At 39.4% G+C, this 20,742-nt stretch overlaps 1 protein-coding gene across 6 annotated transcripts in view; it reads right to left on the minus strand.

The window, feature by feature from the left end:
• cadm1a (cell adhesion molecule 1a) overlaps positions 1-20,522 on the minus strand; it is a 346,601-nt gene extending 326,079 nt beyond the window's left edge. For 5 of the 6 annotated variants that reach the window (XM_053648179.1, XM_053648178.1, XM_053648177.1 and 2 more), the window contains exon 1: positions 20,439-20,522. In XM_053648179.1, the coding sequence (XP_053504154.1) occupies positions 20,439-20,511 (73 nt within the window). In that variant the 5' untranslated portion in view covers positions 20,512-20,522. The remainder of the gene's footprint in view (positions 1-20,438) is intronic. The other variant, XM_053648174.1, reaches the window with a different exon arrangement.
• Positions 20,523-20,742: the final 220 nt, after the last annotated feature.

Here is a 20,742-nt window from a genome sequence, read left to right on the forward strand (position 1 = left end):
ATGAACAGGGATGACACAGCCTATCGAAAAAAATAGATTTTTTTTCAAGATAAATTTAAGATGGATTGCTGTGAGAGGTAGAAAGTATTTTAGGGATTTGTTGAGAGATTCAGTCTACCGGCCGGCTCAGTCTCAAGCTCAGGCTTTGTGGTTACAACATAGTGTGAAAAGGTTAAAGATGGTTGGGAAGGGGAAAAAAGAGAAAGGCTGAAGTGCCGAGACTTCACTTGTGGCTAAATGTTAGTTGTGCTCTCACAAAGGAGTGGGTTATATTGCTCAAAATTCACTGTGTGAGTGCTGTTAGAACAATTGCCAGAGCCATGTCTCCCTACAGTTTTCACCTGGTTTCCCACTCAAGCTAAGCAGGGCTGAGGTTGGCCAGTATCTGGATGGGAGACCTTCTGGGGAAAACTAAGGTTGCTGCTGGAAGTGGTATTAGTGAGGCCAGCTAGTGGTGCTCATCCTATGGTCTGTGTGGGGCCCAATGCCCCAGTATAGTGAGGTGGACACTATAGTATAAAAATAGTCTTTCAGATGAGATGTTAAAGTGAGGTCCTGACTCTCTGTGGTCATTAAAAATCCCAGGACACTTATCATAAAAGAGTAGGGGTATAACCCCGGTGTCCTGGTGAAATTCTACCATTGGCCCTTCTCTATCATGGCCCGCTAATAATCCCCGTCTCTGAATTGGCTACAACACTCTCTCCTCTCCATTAATAGCTGGTGTGTGGTGGGCGTTCTGGCGCACTACGGCTGCCGTCGCATCATCCAGGTTGATGCTACACACTAGTGGTAGTTGAGGAGATCCCCCCATACTATGTAAAGTGCTATATAAATGTAATGATAACTAATTAACTAACTAATTGCGTGTTTGAAGAACAAAAATAGTAAGCATTTTTAAAGGGTTCTTGGGTAATTGAATAATTATAGGTTCTTAGAGAGTAGAGATCTTTATTGTCATTGTCATTCCTACTATGTACAAGCATGCAGTAGAATGTTAAGAATACTATTGAGTAGTATGATGTAGAGTTCCACATAGAACCTTAAAGGACAAACAAAGAAACCTTTACCAAGACAGTTTAGAAAAATGTGAAATGCCAGGCAGGTTCTTGTTATTAATAATAAAATAGAATTTTAATATTGATAAATTCGAATAGGTCCTTAAAATGTTCTTGGATGATTGGATTCGATATTGTCTAATAGTATAGCTACAGGTTTTTATAAAGTTTCAAATTTCACCAAACTGTCATGGTTAACTCTTAAACGTTCTTAAAGGGTTCTTGGGTAACTGAATAATTAAAGCTTCTTAGAAAGTTTCATATTTTGGTAAATTGTCTTGGGAAACACTTAATGGTTCTTGAAGAGTAGAGAGTTTTATTGCCATTCAAGATATATTGATATAATGATATATATCATTACAAGTATACAGTAGAACAAAACGGTGTTGTCCAAAACCCAATACAATATACAGGGTGTCCCAAAAGTCTCCATATATATACATACATAATATTTTTTTCAGATAAAAGCTGTCGCAAGGTTGCTATAGACTTAAACAGGAAACATGGCGAGCACATCACACACGAAACTGTTACCAAACTTATTGACAATTTTAAAAAGTCTGGAAGTGTTGTGGACCAACCAAGAAGTAGACGTCCACGGACATCCACTGAAGAAGGCCCAACCTACATGGTGCTGACAAACATAGTCTACAATGTATGGAGACTGTGGGGACAGCCTCCTAACACAGCTCCACATGCAACAATTTCTTAAAGGGTTCTTGGATAATGGGATAATTAAAGGTTCCTGAAGAGTTTCAAATTTCATTAAAAACTGTCTTGGTAAACTCTTCATGGTTCTTGAAGAGTTCTTGGGTAACTGGATAATTAAAGGTTCTTAGAGAGTAGACAGCTTTATTGCCAATCTAGCTATGTACTGTACAACTAGACAGCAGAATGAAATTGTGCTCTCCAAAGCTGTTTACAGCCTTTAAAAGAGCTTTACATGCAACACTTTCTGATACACAAACATGCAGTTGAGTTCTACAGAGAACCTTAAAGGTTCCCTCAGAGGGACAATCAAAGAACTCTTAAGGGTTTTACATTTTCTTAGAGTATGCACAAGGCACTAGCAAAGCAGCAGAAAGGGGAAAAAAGAAAGAAAGAAAAACTGCATCCAATTAAACAAGGAACATAAAGTATAAAATATACAATGACATAATCTGAGGTCACATAGAGTTGACTAATATTTTCACTAACATAAAGTTTCCCATAAAGCACAATTACCTTAGGAATAAACAATGTTTATTTCATTACTGCTCCACCAAAATTTTTTTCCAAATTAACTAATTTTACAACCTCACCGTGCAGAACCCTTAATATATATATACACACACACACACACACACACACACACACTGTTCTCTGCTGATCCAAAAAATGATTTAAAAAACACACAAAAAAACTAGGTAACAGGATAATGGCTAATATCTAATCAGACTCACTGTGGCACAACTGCTTGTTATAATCAGAGTATAATATCTATTTTATGCAAATGTTTCTTTCTTTTATTCTTATTTTTTTTTTATTATTTAAGACGTATTATACATACAAAATTTATTTATTTATTCTTTTTTATGATGTAAATGAGTCAGATTAAGCCAAATGGCTCATTTTCTCTGTGCAGGTTGATGTGTAGCCCTACATTCACATTAGCAAGCAAGAGATCACTCTTAACACTTGTAGTTAAGCCTTTTTTTAGCTTCTATATATAGCTTCTAAAGTTAACTAGTTAAACACAGTTTAAATAAAACATTAATCAGTGTGAAAATTAGCATTGTTGAAAGATTTAGCAAAGCAAGATAACTGTACCAGCTATTTAAACTCACCTGACACACCAGTGATTTATGCTACCGCTTTCCAAGCTTTATTTTTCTTTATATGTCTACACACATTTAATGAGAGGTCAGATAAGATGAAACCACAGTTACCAGTTTTATTTCCATTTTTTCCCCAGTTCCACTGGAAACTAATTCCAGGAACTAAGAGTAGGAAACTGAAGAAAGGCTGACTCATTCGGGCTAATCGTGTGGACATGTGGTTGATTTGTCATCATACATAATCTGCATAGAACTGAGAAAAGGTCAAATGTTTAAGTCCCTTGTCATGCTGCCGTCTTGTAGGTTGTCGCTATAATCTCAGCTCTATGCTAAACACATACTTACAGTGTTACTATGAATGCAGTCTTTAATACACTGAAGAAGACACACTATTAGCATCACATAAATATATATAAATAAAATTGATTTCACTTTGCCAGTGCTTTACTTTTTTTCCTACATCCTACATGTCCATGAAATAAAATAAAGTATCAGATGCCATGAGTGAACCTTCTGCCATCATTTACACATTTGTATGACTACGCAATACGAAGCAATGAAATAACCCGAAATTAAAAATGACCTTATATGGCCATAGGCATTGTTTTCATCTCAGGACAGCTGTAATTTGCTGCTACTATCAGTAACTGTTTGACGCCGTACACAACAGCACTTCACCTTCACGCGTTCGTTGAGAGTAGGCTAACGGTTGAGAGGCAGGAATTTGGTCAATAGTTGCTGTAAGCCTTTTATAATCAACTAATTGGTGTGTGAAGGCGGGAATTACAGAGAGGGGTTAAAGCAATGCAAACATGCGCACACATGATGCAGTATTAGACCACAAGCGCATCATAATGATACTAAAGCTGAATCCTGGACATTTTCTCAAATTTAGAAATCCCGGCCGGGTGTTTCATTAAGGTCCGAAAAACAGGACATGTCCAGGAAAAAGACGAATTATTGTCACCCTACCTCAGTTTAGTGGTCAGGACGTCGGCCATTTTAAGGGCTTTCTCAATTGCAAAATCCTTCCAGCGCATTGGAACGTTCGGTCCCTAAAAAAATCCCACAATGTACTGCAAAAACCAGGGAATATCGATGCTCACTAGTAGAGCTGCTACAAATAATTAATAAAATCGATAATAATCGATTACGAAAATCCTTGTCAATGAATCTCATTATGGATTAGTTGATGCACAGCACAGGGTACATTTACTCACTAAGTTACTTCTGTTCCGAAAACATGCATCAGAGAATAAATACTAAAGTTGTGTCCCAAATGACGTACTATACACTTACACTATGCACTATGTACTCTACTGTCTAGCGTATGAATTTTAGAAAGGTAATATTGTCTCAAATAGAACACTAGCGGTTCTTTTACTAACTGGAAATATAAGCCGCTTCCCAGTTGATGGCACATGACATCATACACATGTTCTTCAGTTTACTGTTTATGTCAACGTTACCTTTTATTCCCAACATGACCTCAGTCACCATCAGACGAAGGCGAAATTGTCAAGTGACTGAGGAAGAAAGTGTGTGACCCAAGTCTTCTACGGCAGGGAAGCATTTTATATTAAACACCCTGAAGATCAAACTTTACAAAGCGGAGTTTGTGTAGCACTGACGCACGACAGTGATGCATGAACACAAACTTATGTTTGTATTCAAAATGCTCCACTGTGTGAAAGGGGTTGGGGAAACTGGTGCAAGTTGCTTAAAAGGTTTAGTTAAATTTAAGTTTATTATTAAGTTTATGCTGTGTTTGCACGATACAGTGTAAATTACGTCATTTATTATAAAGGAAGTGATTTACTAGTAACGAGGCTGTGTTGCTCCTCACTTGCGGTGTAGACGTGGCAATACACAGTGGGAGCGCTAGGATATGTAATGTCTAATTAAAACAGTAAGATCAAAAGTAAACAAGTAAAACAATATGCCTAAAGGCAGCGAGTAACAGAAACCACAAGGTTCAGTGAAAGTGAGTTTTTATTATTAATTTAGAACTGTAGTTTAATACAGTGCTTTTTGTGCAACCATAATAAATTATGAATAAATACTATTATATAAGATAAACTTAATTAATAATATATATTCTGGTGTGTGTATTGGGTTCTTTTCCGTCTTATATAATTGGACAAACAGTTGTGGCAAGTTTTAGTCTGAAGTTTATATTTATAACATTCAGTTTGTGGATTTTATTTTAAACAAACACAAAAAATTGTACTGAAACTTTGCCCCCCCCCCCGATTAATCAAAAAACTAATCGGCCTATTAATCGATTATGAAAATAATCGTTATTTGCAGCCCTAATCACTATGCACCCTTACTGCTAATGACGTCATATTTTCTGAAGCCTCTCAGCTAAAAAAAAAAAAAAAAAAAAAGAACGCAGACAAACTCTCAGCCAACTTCGTCTACAAATGTAAGTGGCTTGTTATCGTTGATGTAGCTGTCAAATGATTACTTCCGTTAACGATTTTTATTTTTATTTGACGTTCTATATACACTTTGTTTAAGTCTAAAAACTTTTAAGTGTTTCATGATTTGAAAAGATCCACTAGCCTAAGATCCTGTTTGAAATATCATGAAAGAAATGCATGTGATTAACCTAACAAATTTATATGCCATACAATTTCATGTAAGAAAGATATCGATCCTGCCTGTTGTTGATGAATGCCAGTGGTGACATTTTACAACGCGAGTACGTAGTTTTGTTGCCGGAAATTGAGTCATCAGTGTCCCAGTGTGTAGTGAGCCAGGGTCCTTACCAGTGCCCGAACTCGTGTACACAATATACCGTTCCACAACCTAGGGAGCTGACTGATTCGCACCCTTAGTAACTTTAACCGTCGCTTTGTTGCTTGCTAATAGGTTAAGACAAAAGGACAAGAATAAATAAATAAATCCACAACATGTTAGAGATCGATTTTTATTGACTCTAGCACATTACTTCCTTGACTATATGTTCTATTTGTCTTTTTTTTTCATATTGCGGTTGCATATGAATTTATTCCTTCTGATAATTCATTATTTCAGCATTGAAGGCTAAAAGGCTATACTCGGTTAATGTGATCAAGAAGCACTTATTAAATAAAAGATGTATCCCTGTAAAGGAATACACACTTCGAATATACAATGTACACAGAAAAGGCAAGGTTTATTTTTTGTTGAATAAAACTGATAAAATGTTTAAAGCACAATGAAACTACTTTGTACCTAAATACTAAAAACATAGCATAATTGTGATTGAGCAAAGCTATCATGCCATCCACCATTTTTTCCCTCACGACTGCTCAGTACACTATGCTTCTATGCCCATCTCAACACGAATGCTATCTGTGATACGGCGTAACCGTAGATATATACTACCAGAAATATATCCGGATATATCATCTGAATTTCATTTCGTTTTTCTGCTCATTCACCTCTATCTGCTTTATGTTCATTCTGCATGGTTTTCACACACTGTGTCCTGAACTTTAATCCCGCAATGCTACAGCAATTTCCTCTTTACTTGACCCAGAAAGCAGAGCCATCCTATCTGTGCCTTCTGTCTTGTTACTGTGCTGGGGTAATGCCACATGACCTGGAAAAAAAAAAGAAGAAAGAAATCCAGATGGCTCATGCACCCCAGCTCATGTCTGAAGCCCAAATATGTCTGGTCTCTGCACAGTTGGGGGCTGAAGAGAGATATATAACAGTACAAATATATTCAGACTGAGAATTTCCAAGGGGTTGCTTGGTCACTTTTATTTGTATGCATATTCTACTGATTTTATTGCAAGATTCTTAGAATACACAGAACATGATTTTTAACATGTAAATGAAAAAGTTCATGTGAAAGTTCATATCACGTATTGTACTGTATAATACTGCATACACCAATTAGCCATAACATTAAAAGCGCCTGCCTAATATTGTGTAGGTCCCTCTTGTTCCACCAAAACTGCTCTGACCCATCAAGGCATGGACTCCACAAGACCTCTGAAGGTGTGCTGTGGTATCTGGCACCAAGACGTTAGCATCAGATCCTTTATGTTATGTAAGTTGCAAGGTGGGGCCTCCATGGATCGGACTTGTTTGTCCAGCACATCCCACAGATGCTCAATTAGATTGAGATCTGGGGAATTTGGAGTCAACACCTTGAATCCTTTGTCATGTTCCTCAAAACATTCCTGAATACTTTTTGCAATGTGGAAGGGTGCATTATCCTGCTGAACGAGACCACTGCCATTAGGGAATACCAGTGCCATGAAAGTGTGTACTTGGTCTGCAACAATGTTCAGGTAGGTGGTACGTGTCAAAGTAACATTCACATGAATGCCAGGACCCAAGGATTCCCATCAGAACATTGGGAGCACCCCACAAATTGTGCCATTGTGGAGATGCTCTGAGCCAGTCGTCTAACCATCACAATTTGGCCCTTGTCAAAGTCGCTCAGAACCTTACGCTTGCCTATTTTTCCTGCTTCCAACACATCAACTTCAAGAACTGACTGTTCACTTGCTGCCTGACAGGTGCCATTGTAACGAGATAATCAATGTTATTCACTTCACCTGTCAGTGGGTTTATTGTTATGTCTGATCAGTGTATAATGTATAATGTAATGTAATGTCTAAACATCATTTTAAAAAATCCTTTGACAAAATTCTAGTGGCATTTTTTTGTTTGCATTTGCAGTTCCCATGGAATAATAGACCAGAGACTTTGGATATGTAAAGTATAAGAAGTTAATGATTATCAGTGTATATCAGTATATCTTTATAGATTTATCATTTTTAATTTTCGTTTTGTAATATAGCTTTATGCTGAAGAAGTGGACCAACAACATTATAAATTTCACATTTTCACACTGTGTATTTTTTTTCTAAAATGAACTTTATAAAAAAAATCTATTCCATTTCTTGCTAATTAATTAACAAAATCTATATTTTTCTTTGCAATTATACAGTATGTGATTTGGTGAACAGAATTTTTTCCCCTTGCTTTTTAAATATATTACATTTAGATTATTTTGCTCAGGTTCTGAGAAATGACTAAAAGCTGGACTGATATTGGACATAAATCACCACGCTGTGTTTTATATCACTTGATACCACAGTGCTGTTAAATTGTCCAATCTTCTCCAGCACCTCTGACAACAGTTAGGCTGCGAGACAAATCGCACACTTATATTCATGTGCTTGTTCTAATACTAAATCATTTAGAAAACAACAGCTCACTCCCACGGACAAGTTTAAACAATGATCTACATAATCTATGTCTAATAATAAATGGATAAAAAAAGAGTTGTAATTAAACAAAGAAAAATGTATAATCGGTTAAATATGGTTAAACATTTAAGGAAGGAGTCTCCAGTGTCAGCATTATATAATAGTAGGTTTTCCTACACAGGAAAGGCTGGTGAGGGAACGAGTGCTTTAACGTAAGTGAAAACGAGAACTAACTTGTATCCGTAACATTAAATGTAATTACAAAAAAAAGGTTTAATACAAGTACAATGGGTCAATCCATTAATAAATTTAAATATTACAATCATTGGGCCAATTTATGCGGTGTAAGAAGAATAAAACACTTAAGGATGTGCTGTTATTTGAAAATAATCCACGTCATGGTTCGCACCATTGCCTTCATGACTCCAGGGTTGGGGGTAGGAATCCCACCTCTGCCCTGTGTGCATGGAGTTTGCATGTTCTCCCCGGGCTTTGGGGGTTTCCTCTGGGTACTCTGGTTTCCTCCCCAGTCCAAAGACATGCGCTGTAGGCTGATTGGCCTTGTTACGCCACGGCCAGCAGAGGGCACTGCGGCACGGCTTCTGACTGGTCACGTGACTCTTTTGTTTTCGTTTGCTTCCTGCTTGGACATTGATTTAAGTCTGATCATGTCTCTGATTTGCCCCAGGTGTCCATGTTTTGGTTTGATTATGTTGACTATTTAAACCCCTCGGTGACTGCGCACTTCGCGCAGTATTATTTGGTTTACATTTGTCATGTCGAGGAGGTATGACGGTATTTGCTAACGTGTAGCATGCTAGCGGTCGTAGCTAGATGTCCTGAGTTTAAGTATAGTCAGTAGAGACCGCGCTCCCTGTGTTTTGTTTGTCTGCTAATTAATAAAGACTTTGACCTGCACCTGCATCCGCCTCCAGTCCCGTTTCGTAACAGAATACTGCGCCAAAAATGCGGAAGCAGCAGGTAGCCATGAGCGCCGCTGAAGAGGCCAGGATTTGGGCGCTTTACCGTTCGTCCCTGGAGATGAGCAAACAGCTCGAAGAGGAAATTGCTCAGTGCAAAGCCGAGCTGCGCGCCGCGTCATCCCTCGCGCCATGTACCCCGTCCTCGCCGCCGAAGAGCGACGCCGTGCAACACAGCCAGTAAAGTGACCTGAGCATCTGGGGCTTCCCACTGCAGGGGAGGTACACCATGCTGCGCAGTCCAGAGGTGAAGGCTGGCCCAGAAATTTTTTGGGGGGGGCAATGAGGACAGCAGAGCTCCAGCCTGAGGCCTATGGGGAGGTCTCAGCTGTGGAGCTCCCACCTGAGGTCAACATGGCGACCTCAGAGGGACAGCTTGAGGCGGCTGAGGAGGTCGTCCCGCTGCCCTGCACAGCCGAGGAAGCTGCCCTGCTGTCCACCCCAGCCGAGGAGGCAGTCCCGCTGCCCTGCACAGCCGAGGAAGCTGTCCTGCTGTCCAGCCCAGCCGAGGAGGCCGTCCCGCTGCCCTGCACAGCTGAGGAAGCCGTCCTGCTGCCCTGCCCGGCCGAGGAGGCCGCCCAGCGTTCCATTGCTGCTGGGGGCGGCGCCCAGCGTCCCAGAGCCGCCGGGGGCGGTGCCCAGCGTCCCAGGGGTGGCGCCCAGCGTTCCAGGCGCGGCGCCCAGCGTCCCAGTGCCGCCGGGGGCGGCGCCCTGCATTCCAGAGCCGGCGCCCAGCGTTCCAGAGCCGCCGGGGGCAGCGCCCTGTGTTCCAGAGCCGGCGCCTAGCGTTCCAGAGCCGCCGGGGGTGGCACCCTGCGTTCCAGAGCCGCCGCCCAGCGTTCCAGTGCCGTCGGGGGCGGTGCTCCGCCCCTCTGCTGCCCGACAGAGGCTGCCTCGCTTTCTGTGGCAGCGAGAGACAGTACGCACAGGGGCCCGGGACCCCCGTTGGTGGGGGGTTCTTGGTGCTCCGGGAGGAGCACCCTTTGGAGGGGGGTTCTGTTACGCCACGGCCAGCAGAGGGCACTGCGGCACGGCTTCTGACTGGTCACGTGACTCTTTTGTTTTCGTTTGCTTCCTGCTTGGACATTGATTTAAGTCTGATCATGTCTCTGATTTGCCCCAGGTGTCCATGTTTTGGTTTGATTATGTTGACTATTTAAACCCCTCGGTGACTGACAGTCCCGTTTCGTAACAGGCCTTCCCAAATTGTCCGTAGTGTGTGAATGTGTGTGCGATTGTGCCCTGCGATGAGTTGGCACCCTGTCCAGGGTGTCCCCCGCCTTGTGCCCCGAGTTCCCTGGGATAGGCTCCAGGCTCCCCAGCGACCCTGTGTAGGATAAGCATGTAAAATATATATTTCATCTGTACTATTCAGAACCTGAAATATTCCGCTCAGGCAACAAAGCGTTAAAGAGATCTTCAAATGTGTTAAGCCACATAGTGTTCAGAATGCTGAAAATACTAAGGATTATATGACAATAAAGCAAAAATAAGCAAGTTTACTACTTGAAGTAGTCATATTTACATAAATAAGGCCTTAAGCCTGGAGAGCTTTTACAGCATGATGTCGTCTCCACAGAGACAGTCATGACGCAAACCATCATAGAGGCGGATTAACTCAACGCTACGCCGAGACAAGAAAACAATTTGCTTATGGCTGTTTTTTTTTTTTTTCTACTGAGCACCGAAGAAGCCTCTATAACGCATCATCAGTTTCTATATTTCACAGCTGATTATTTGTTGCCTCGGCATTAAGGTACGGCTGTCAGAGAGCTAAGTAGAACTAAGTGGGAAAGAGTGCTTGGGGCACTTTTATGCAAAATAATGCATCCAGGCACAATCGTGTATCACTTGTGACACTTGTTTAAGATAAAAGGTTTCGTTTGAAACAGATCCTTTCATTAGTCCACTGAATTTCCACTTGTCTGAATGCCAGTGATTTAGTCATTTAGTGACATTCACTAGACTTTCAGGAACACATCGTCAAGGCTAGCTTAGCTGCAGAAACAAAGCTGTGTTTGTGTTCCCAACCTCCAGGTACACAGCACAAAAAAGCAGCTCCTCCTACTTCATGCGATGGCACAAACATGTCATCACAGCTCGTTCCCTCAACACTTAAAAGCATACACAGCTTGCCAGACACCCGTGACCTAATTTCCCAGCTTGCCTTGTCCATTAATTTCAGTTCGGCCCTCTGTGGTATTGCTCAAACTACAGCTGGGTAATATTTCAAAAAGATACAACACAATACAAGGCACCTGGAAAACAGCAGTGACACATAAAAAAAACCCTGAGGTTTAATGCCATTTATTATCAACAAACCAACATATTTAACAAGGAAAAGGAGGGAAAATAAACAACTGGTACAAATATGGTTTTCAGCAATCAAACTGTGAGTAATAGTAGAGTTCAACATCGCAATACAATAACCTGGATATCCCAGAAAGAATGTATAGACACTAGTTCTGGTTGTAATACAAATCACAGATTTATATTAATGTGCTCATTATTGTTTCTATAGTAACAGCTAATTCACAGGGACTTGTATGACAGATTTGTCATGTTATATAAACCTAATGAAAAAAAAGGTTAAAACTGTCATAATTTAACACCGAAAAATAGAATCGTTGTGCTGGTGAATTTTTCTGTAAAGGTATTTTATCTAACATTTAGGAAGGCAGTTCTGTGTCTGTGTGGCTTTTCCAATTTCCTCCCACAGTACAAAAACATGCCGGTAGGAGAACTGACTATGCTAAATTGCCCCTAGGTGTAAATGAGTGTGTGAATGTGTGTCTGTGTGTGCATGGTGTGTGCCCTGTGATGAACTGATATTCCATCCTAGGTGAATCACCTTGTGCCCAGTGTCGGTTAGGTTTCAGATCCACCACAATAATAACCAGGATAAAGCTCTTACTGAAGATGAACAAATAAATGAATGAATGAATGAATTCCACAATATATACCGTAATTACAAATCAGTCCATACAGGATTTCTGGGAGCGTTTTTTTTGTGATTGTTGCGGCCAAAAATGCTTGATTCTGCTGCGGAATTTTTTCCTAAATTTGTGATGTAAAACTTGCAAATTCTTGTGGGTTTTTTTGCAGAAAACTACTTGAACTGGCAAAATTGGAATTGCACGAAATTGTTTTTCACGGTCTTTCGCAGTGATGTTTGTTAGTAAATGAGATCTTTTAGCTGTACTCATGTTTGACGCACCTGAATCATGCGTCTTGGCCAAAATCTGTGGTATTTGTGAAAAACTGCAAGCTCCTTTGATATTGTGGTGTTTGCTTGATTTTGAGCTAATTTCTGCGATTGCAGAAAACCTGGAGAGGACTGATAAATGGATAAAAAAACTATGACGAATTGTTCTTTAATAAATAAAAACTGTAATCATCTGCAAATTACTGTGGTATAAAAGGAATAGGAAAATATTCAGCTCTGTACCAGGCCACATCGTGCACCTTAGTTGATTATTTTTCTATAACAGCACACTCTCAAGTGCCTTATTCCTTAGTTAATACTTTCATATTAAAGATTTCATCATGCTGTGCTCATCATCAAGCACTATTCTATACATAAGTTATTCATTGCTCATACATGTGTCATGAAGTCCTTATGAAGATACCTTGTGATTTTGAAGTGAATTTTTCATGAAAAAGAAACTGCAATATCAAAAAGGCTCACACTGAACTTGTGAAGGTTTCCAAATGATAGCCAGTAGTTTTCCATTCCCGGATCAGCTTTCGAGTCTGCGTGCCTCACAGAAATGCCTAATGCTTCACTAATCAGTAAATGCAATCCTAACATGGCTCTGATAACCCCACAACACAAGACGAATGTCCCCCAAGGGCATACAGTGTACTCAGCCGTCAAACTCGGTGGCTATTTTTAATCTCTTGGTGACCTGAGGGATGACATTTCTAGAACAGCGAATTCCTGTGGTGCTGTTTAGACGAGTGGTGAAGATCATCCGTGTGAGTTTGCCACGCTGCATTTTTGACAGACATGAGAGATGACAACATGACCTATTTTCCTTTATCAGGGACATTTATTTTATTTAAGCTACGTTGGACAGACAGTGCAAATACCTACTTTCTATATAAAATGTGACTTAGTCTCTTTAAATACTGTATCAGTAACACTAAGGTAGCAAAGAATCCCCTGATCTAAAACCTGATCTGCTAAATGGGGAAATCTAGACTAAACACTCATGTGCACACCATATTAAAAAGTTAATATCCCATTCTGAAAGATAATCACTTTTCAGTCATTTTGAGCCTACAACCTCCATTCAAATGAATCTCAAAAGTGTTATCATCTACAATACGAGCACAATTCTAGTTTCCATATCCAGCTTCTGTTATCAAAAGTGATTTATCAAGGAAAAAGGTATTGGTTAAACATTTCTCTCATGTCCACTGACAGTTGTGTGGGGCCAAATCTTTAACATCAGATTTAAACAGAACAAAATCTGGCAAAAAAACAACAACAACAAAAAGAAAACTGCAATATAGGATGTTACCCAAGAACTGGCTTTAACTCTTTCAGGCATAAATTATTTATACGTGTATCTACATTCGTAAATATCAAATTTTAGGAAGTAAATGGACTGTCCATGAGTTTAAAAAAAGGTTCAAACAGTATGCCTGAAATAATAATAATAATAATGATAATCTTCCCATGTCCAAACATTTAACATTCAGGTATTAAATATGTAATGAAGACAAATTTTTTTATTGAATTTCAGAACATATAAAACTGTTGCACGATGTAAAGAGGTAACAAAAAATCCACCCCTTCCAGAAGCTGATTTCAGTTATTATATGCTTGGTATATGCAGCAAGTTAATGTCAGCCTTTTTTATTTACAATAAAACAAGCTAATTTCCTGCACAAAATACAACAGCATTGTACAAGTACGATATAATATGTAACAATAAGGTTTACAGTGGCTACATAAATTGATTAAAAACATAAAAAGCGAAACACAACTGATGTGCATTTGTTCTTCATTTTCTGGAAGCAGAGTTTAAAAAACCTTGCTGTACATTTGTTGTTGTTTTTTTTTTTTACTAAGAGAAGGTACACTACACTCTGACCAGCAAGTGACTTGAATGCACCTGATGTCGCAATTACGACTTCAAAACACGTAAATACAAACTTCCCAGGAGGACTTGAACGCACACAGAGAGCTGCGGTTAAAGAAACTTACTCTGTGCCAACCTGAGCAATCAGAATCAAGAATTCAACAGCACTGTGGTATAAAGAATAATAACCAAATAATAATAACAATAATAATAGCTCTGACTTCAACTTAATTATGTCCTTATAAGTAGAATGAAAGTGAAACTAAACCAAGGGAAACCTTAACTCCTAACACATCATATCCTTTCAATACCTTTAATAACCTCCATATCAACCCGTTTTTATTTGCATGCTTATTTGCATGGTATTATAATACTCACAAATACACTGGACTAACAAAGCCTTTAATAGAATAGGCTAATGGTTTTGTGCAACTTGAATATTTTCTTTTGTATAGTCAACTTTTTTATGTACTACAAGAAATGATATGAGTACTGGAGCTTATCAGCGACTGCACAATCCATGTTTATCCAGTTCAAAGATGAATGGATCCATTTGCTAAATGACTTTTTCCCTCATGCTGAGCCCATTGCTATATGATCATATAATCATGTTTGTAAGAGCAACGCATAGCTTGATTCAAATAATTCAGCTTCATGACTTATTTTTGTCCTTGTTATTTGTAATCATGAATAATTTCAACTAAACCTCCTCATCAGATCCTCTCCAAAGAGTGTCCTAAACTCTTAACACCAACTTCAAGCCATTTCATAAACTGTTGGCTCAACTAAATGCTATTATTTATTAATACCTTATTTTATCCTTAAAGTGTTTGGTAAGTGTATAAAATAAATTACACAGTCTTTTGTCCCTTGATGTGAAAAAGCCATTCAGGGTAAAACAGGGTCTTCAAAATATTTTACTTGTATGCAGACTGTCACCAGTGTGTATTGTATTATCACTGACCAGGAAACTTGCTCTAACACGTTCTATAAAACATCAGCTACAAACATATTGCTATCGTATTACAATGCATTATAGTAGGTGTTAGAATTATTTATGAACTTGCATTGCACTTTATAGCTATGTTTATTTTGCATTACGAATTGTTAACACTGATCAGAGATGCTTTCAGCCTGTGTCCACTGTGCCCATGCTTGCAGACCAAGAGGGAGCAGCATTTGTGTCACCACCAGTTAAGAAGACACTCGCAAGCTTCTTTAAGAAGAGCACCACCACCAGCACCAAACTGACACAGAGGCAGGCTATTGAAAATGAACTTTCAAGATGCTTAGAGTCAGTCAGTGCAGAGAGTGATACAGATCCACTCAAGTGGAGGAAGGAATATGACATTTTCTTTCCAGCACTGGGCCACCTGGCAAAGACGTATTTTTGTGTCCCAGCCACCAGAACACCTTCTGAGAGGGTTTTCAGTTGCAGTGGTAACACTGTAACCTGCCACAGGGCACCTCTCAAGCCTGAGTCTGTTGATAGGCTAGTGTTCCTTACACAAAACCTGTGAGAGAACTACAGAGCTACACAGAACGAAAGGTTTTGTTGTTTGCTGAAGTGTTCAAATCAGTAGCAAACTAAACTACGTTCTCAGAGCAAGTAGTCCAGTTTACATTTTATGTTTACCTATTCATTGTTATTTGCACAGGGTTATGGTTTGTTAAACAGGAAAGGAAAACCTGGATTTTGCACTCTATTTTGTTCCATCTTTGTTATGTTAAATAACGGAAGAGGTATTCTCAGAGATGTGCATATTTCATTCGTATATCAATCAGCCCAAAAATATATGACTTTTGGTCCATATTGTCCAGCTCTAGCAAACAGGAATGTGATGTATGGTAAACTACAGCACCACGCTCAAACTGCTCTCCAGCAGGAGTGTTGGTGGGTGGCTGTACTGCTCCTGCCGTTGCATTTCAGAATTCAATTCCTCAGTTCATTAACTACCTGCAGAACTGATTTAAACCATCCGTTAATAAGATGGTTCCAATTTCCAGCAAACGAGGAAGGTGCATTTCTGGTAATGACTGATCATGTGTACTTGTAAATAGGTGAAGTGCAAATGACTTTCCATTTAAATGGCTCACTGATTGAAATAAATGTACTTTGCTAAGGCTCAATCCATCACGTTTCCTAATCTGGCAGGAAGTGGCCAGTACAGGTGGCAACGCATTGATTGAGACTTGAGAAATTGACACAGTTTTATTAATGTGCCTCAAATATGTGCTGAAAGTACCAATAAAACACTTGAACATGTTTCAATATCGGTTAACGCTGTGTAGGCAGGTCTTAGGCACTTTCACCTTTTAGCGGCTGCATTAAAATCCTATAATTGCTTAACAGTAGTTTCAAGGCCAGTGGTACAGAAACTAATTTAAATATATCTATTTTCTGTTGGAAAATTATTATATATATATATTTTTTTTTTTATGAACTGAAGGTCATTTTGGAGCATAATGGTCAACTCTTGAAGAGTCTGCTCAAGTCCTTATCATCCAATTTCTTATCTATTCTTTAAAAAAAAAAGCTCTTTTCCACACAAATCTATTATTCTATTGCTATTAGTACTGATTATTTTTTGTACCTTACATTGATGAATCTAAAGAAATAGTACAGCTGATTCTCTTTTCTACCAATAAAGCTGTATTATTCAGAAAGACAATCTATTTTGTTTCAGAAGCCCAAAGAAACAATAAGACAACTGTCTAAAGTAGTGTCATGCATTTATTTTATTACTGATGGACTAAAGAGTATTAAATGTATTCAAAATAATATTATATTTAGCCATAATAGTATGAATAAAAAATAAGAATCTCCTCTTCTATATTTTTGAAGGAATGCAACCAATCACAAGCAAGGTAGGCATGGCAGACTCGAGCTGTAATCCCCAAAATATTCTTATGTGGATTTGCAGCTCCCCCAGCCATTTTTCATTTTCACTCTGTATGTTATTAGTTTGACAGCTAAGTGGAGCAAAACAAATACTACACACTTCAAAGGGGTGGAAACGTCTAATAACAGCAACCTGCTTAAACTATTTTCATTTCATTTGCCATAGGAACATGTGCAAGCCTTAAATAAGTTCTACACACACACACACACACACACACACACACACACACACACACACGAGGCAGTTCCCTAGCTGCAGATTAGGCCTAGCCCTAACTAAAAAAGCTTACCCTGACCACCGGCTCCCACCCCCCAAGGTAGAGTCCCTGTCGACAATGTACTTTTATCCAACACTGGTCTTAATCTTGGCTCTGTGTCCACATCTCAGCACATTCATCAGTGGTCACCATTCTAAGACTCTTCCTGAAACAGGGAGCTGGCTCTATTGTTAAAGGAGAGATTTTAAACATTGAGGTCTATGTCTTTCATATGCAAATGACTTTTAAGAAAATCACCATGGGGGACTAAACAATAGCACTAAAGGAATGGTTCAGGGAGAAAATCAGACTTCAACAATTCTCGTGTTAGACGAAATGTAGTCACATAGCTGAGACATGTAAAGAAAAAAAACATACCCTTAATAACAATTAATAGAAATTGAAACTTACAACAACCTGTTAGCATTATGCAACATGCAAAAAAAAAGATATATAGCAAAAATGATTAAACATTTCAGTCTGACAGATAATAGTACCATTTTGCATGAACACTTTCATAAACTCGTAAAATAAAATCTGAATTTACATTTAAATACAAATTTAAATATATGAATCAATCAAGTAATTGTTTAGAAGTCACACAGTAACAGATGACACATTTGCAAGCCACTTTGCAATTAATTAACAACTCGATGTGGTTTGAGTTATGTTGTGATTTCGGTGCTAATTGGTGGCCCTACTCCTAAAGTACTAAATTGGTGCACAAATAATTCCTGTGCGAAACTAAGATGTAGAAACCCAAAATCTTGGCTGAACAGCTGCATTTGATGTGAAAGCTTTTAGCAAATCCAATCAAGAGATCCCAGAAATACTGATTTCAGCCATGTGATGCACTTGTGCACATTTCTATGTCTCATAAGTGAGTCCCTTTGCAATTAATTAACCAAGGCATGTGCGAGGGTTTCAGCATGTGATTTGCATGGAAGTTTTTGGTCCTTGTTACCCGTACAAGTCATAATTCCAATGCAAAGCCAACTCAGCTGCAAGTGGCGTGGTCAATTTGCAATGCTAATATTTTTTTTTTTTTTTACCCAACAACTCCTTTACCACCAATCCAAACTTCTGCTGTGAGTTGTGCTAACAAACCTGGGAATACTGTGAGTAAATCAGCCAGGTTTAATTTGTGCATGCATTAAACCATTTATTTTTCTCTCCACAGCCGATTACCCTGAGCGAGAGCAAACCGACTAATGGTCTTTTAATTGCCTGCGATGTCTGTTTCCAACTGTGATGGCCTACTGTCTTCATAAAATCAGAAATTACTGCTGACACCTAAAAGCTGCACACGCTTTGCTAAATGAACCCAATACAGCCAATATTATGGCGTTTATAAAACTTAATAAGGCCGTGTTTGTTTAGAAATCGGTTAGAAATATATGGTTCTTTTAACAAATTCGATAAATTCTTATAACGAATAAACAGCTTCGAATAATCGATTATAATCGGTGAGGTGAGAGGACCTGACTGACTACGTCACGCGCCGTGTCCTTCACCAGCTCGCGCTACTTGAAGAAGTTAGCAATTAGCTAACGGTTAAACTATCCTGACTGGATATAGCTCTGGAATAACTATAACAAACTGTGGTTTATTTTACTTTATTTTAACTATAAGATAGGGTATGTGTTGTACAGGATTCAAACTGCGACTTGTATCGTGTTGGAGATGGAATAAAGAACCACCGGCGACGTTTTAACTCTATTTTCATCCTGAGGTGGAAAAAAACACCAAAACAATTCTGTTTCTATAGGCCAAGACTTTCTCACAGAAAACACGAGTATGCGGGCTTTATCTCTTCATCTGCTTTGAGTGAAGACAACATCGTTTAAAACACACATAAAGAACTCACTTTCTTTCTCTCTCTCCCTCACACACACACACACACACACACAGTCTCATTGATTTCATACACACTTTGGGAAAATGCCACAGACTCGATGCGCTCCTCGGAAGAGAACTGCTACTCGATTACCCGAGAACACGAAGTAGCCTACACCATTTTATCTCATACTGTCACACCATTGTGTTTTATCCCAGTTATATTTTTCATTTCCAGCGATGACCTAAGTGTCGGAAGTGCCAGGAGTTCAATAACACCGCATTTTGCCTTCATGGTTCTCCGTGTCGTACTGTAAACGAATCATCACGGGGCTACACACTGCACGCGAACTTCCACCAAGTAGCATATTCTTCTTACTTTTTAAGCAATTCAAGTCAAAGAAAAGAAGACTGCTATAGAAAATGAAACTAAAATATATTGGAGACATTACTAGCCTATAAGCTTCAAGGAAATCCATACAGGCAGCAAATCTGAGAGTAATTCCAGTGTAGCTACCATAAAGAAGGCTGACGCTCGCGCCATCACAATCAATGCGTATCTGCGTATTCGCCTAACTTTGGCTTTCATTTCTAACCCTCGCGGTTTCACCACACTGATGCTAAAATCCAACACCGCCAGCAGGCACAGGATCAACTGCGCCATCGGACCATTTCAGTTTGTGTCGGTTCCGATCATGCCGCATAGCACGACCGCTTCCATTCCCACATCACCCATTTAACCCAAGGCTGCCATCCATCATCCAAACGCAACGCATTTACTCATTCATTAATTTATTTCTTCTTCACGTCATCATCGCTCGCATCACATGCACGGGCTTTGAAACGAATAGAGAATGATGTTGCATTAGAAGGAAGTGAAGAAACCCGAGCGCGAACTCTTATACCACGACTCTTTCTCTCTTCTTCTCACTTCTCCAACATGCAGCCGGGCTACAATAAAAACAACACGTCCACGCCAAACAACACGCTATCCGCTTTGAATCTAAGAACAAGTCACAATAACCAAAAGCGAACGAAAAATGAAGGAAGAAAAAAAGGGGAAAAAAGCATTTCGTCAACTCTTTATCGTTAAAGTTACTTTTTTCCCCTCATCATGAACATCTATATGGCGCATCCAGGCAGTGTTGTTGTGCGCGCGCTGTGTGTTTCACGCCCCCGCTGCTTGTTTGCCGCTCTGAGATTGTGTTTTAGAGAATCCGCAAAAGACAACGCCAAAAGAAAAAAAAGAAGAGAATGCACGTAAAGAGTGAGAGTATACCTTGAAGAACAGCCGCCGCAATCGTAGATAATAGCAGGAGACTTGCAAGAGCTCCGCTGGCCGCGTTCGCCATGTTGGACACCTGCTTCTTCTTTACTAACGCCGCTGTGAGTTTGGAGTCGCTTCACCTTCAGAGAGAGAGAGAGAGAGAGAGAGAGGAGGGAGGGAACAACGACACATTCACAATCTGCGTTTCTCACAGCCTCACAAAAAACTCCTTGTTTTGAACACCAATGACTTTCCTCTTTAATGTCATAGTGCACTGAGTGACGCATGCACTTACTATAACTCTATTATCTTACAC

Source organism: Ictalurus furcatus, chromosome 18 (assembly GCF_023375685.1).
Source record: "Ictalurus furcatus strain D&B chromosome 18, Billie_1.0, whole genome shotgun sequence".
In the NCBI taxonomy this organism is placed as follows: domain Eukaryota; kingdom Metazoa; phylum Chordata; class Actinopteri; order Siluriformes; family Ictaluridae; genus Ictalurus; species Ictalurus furcatus.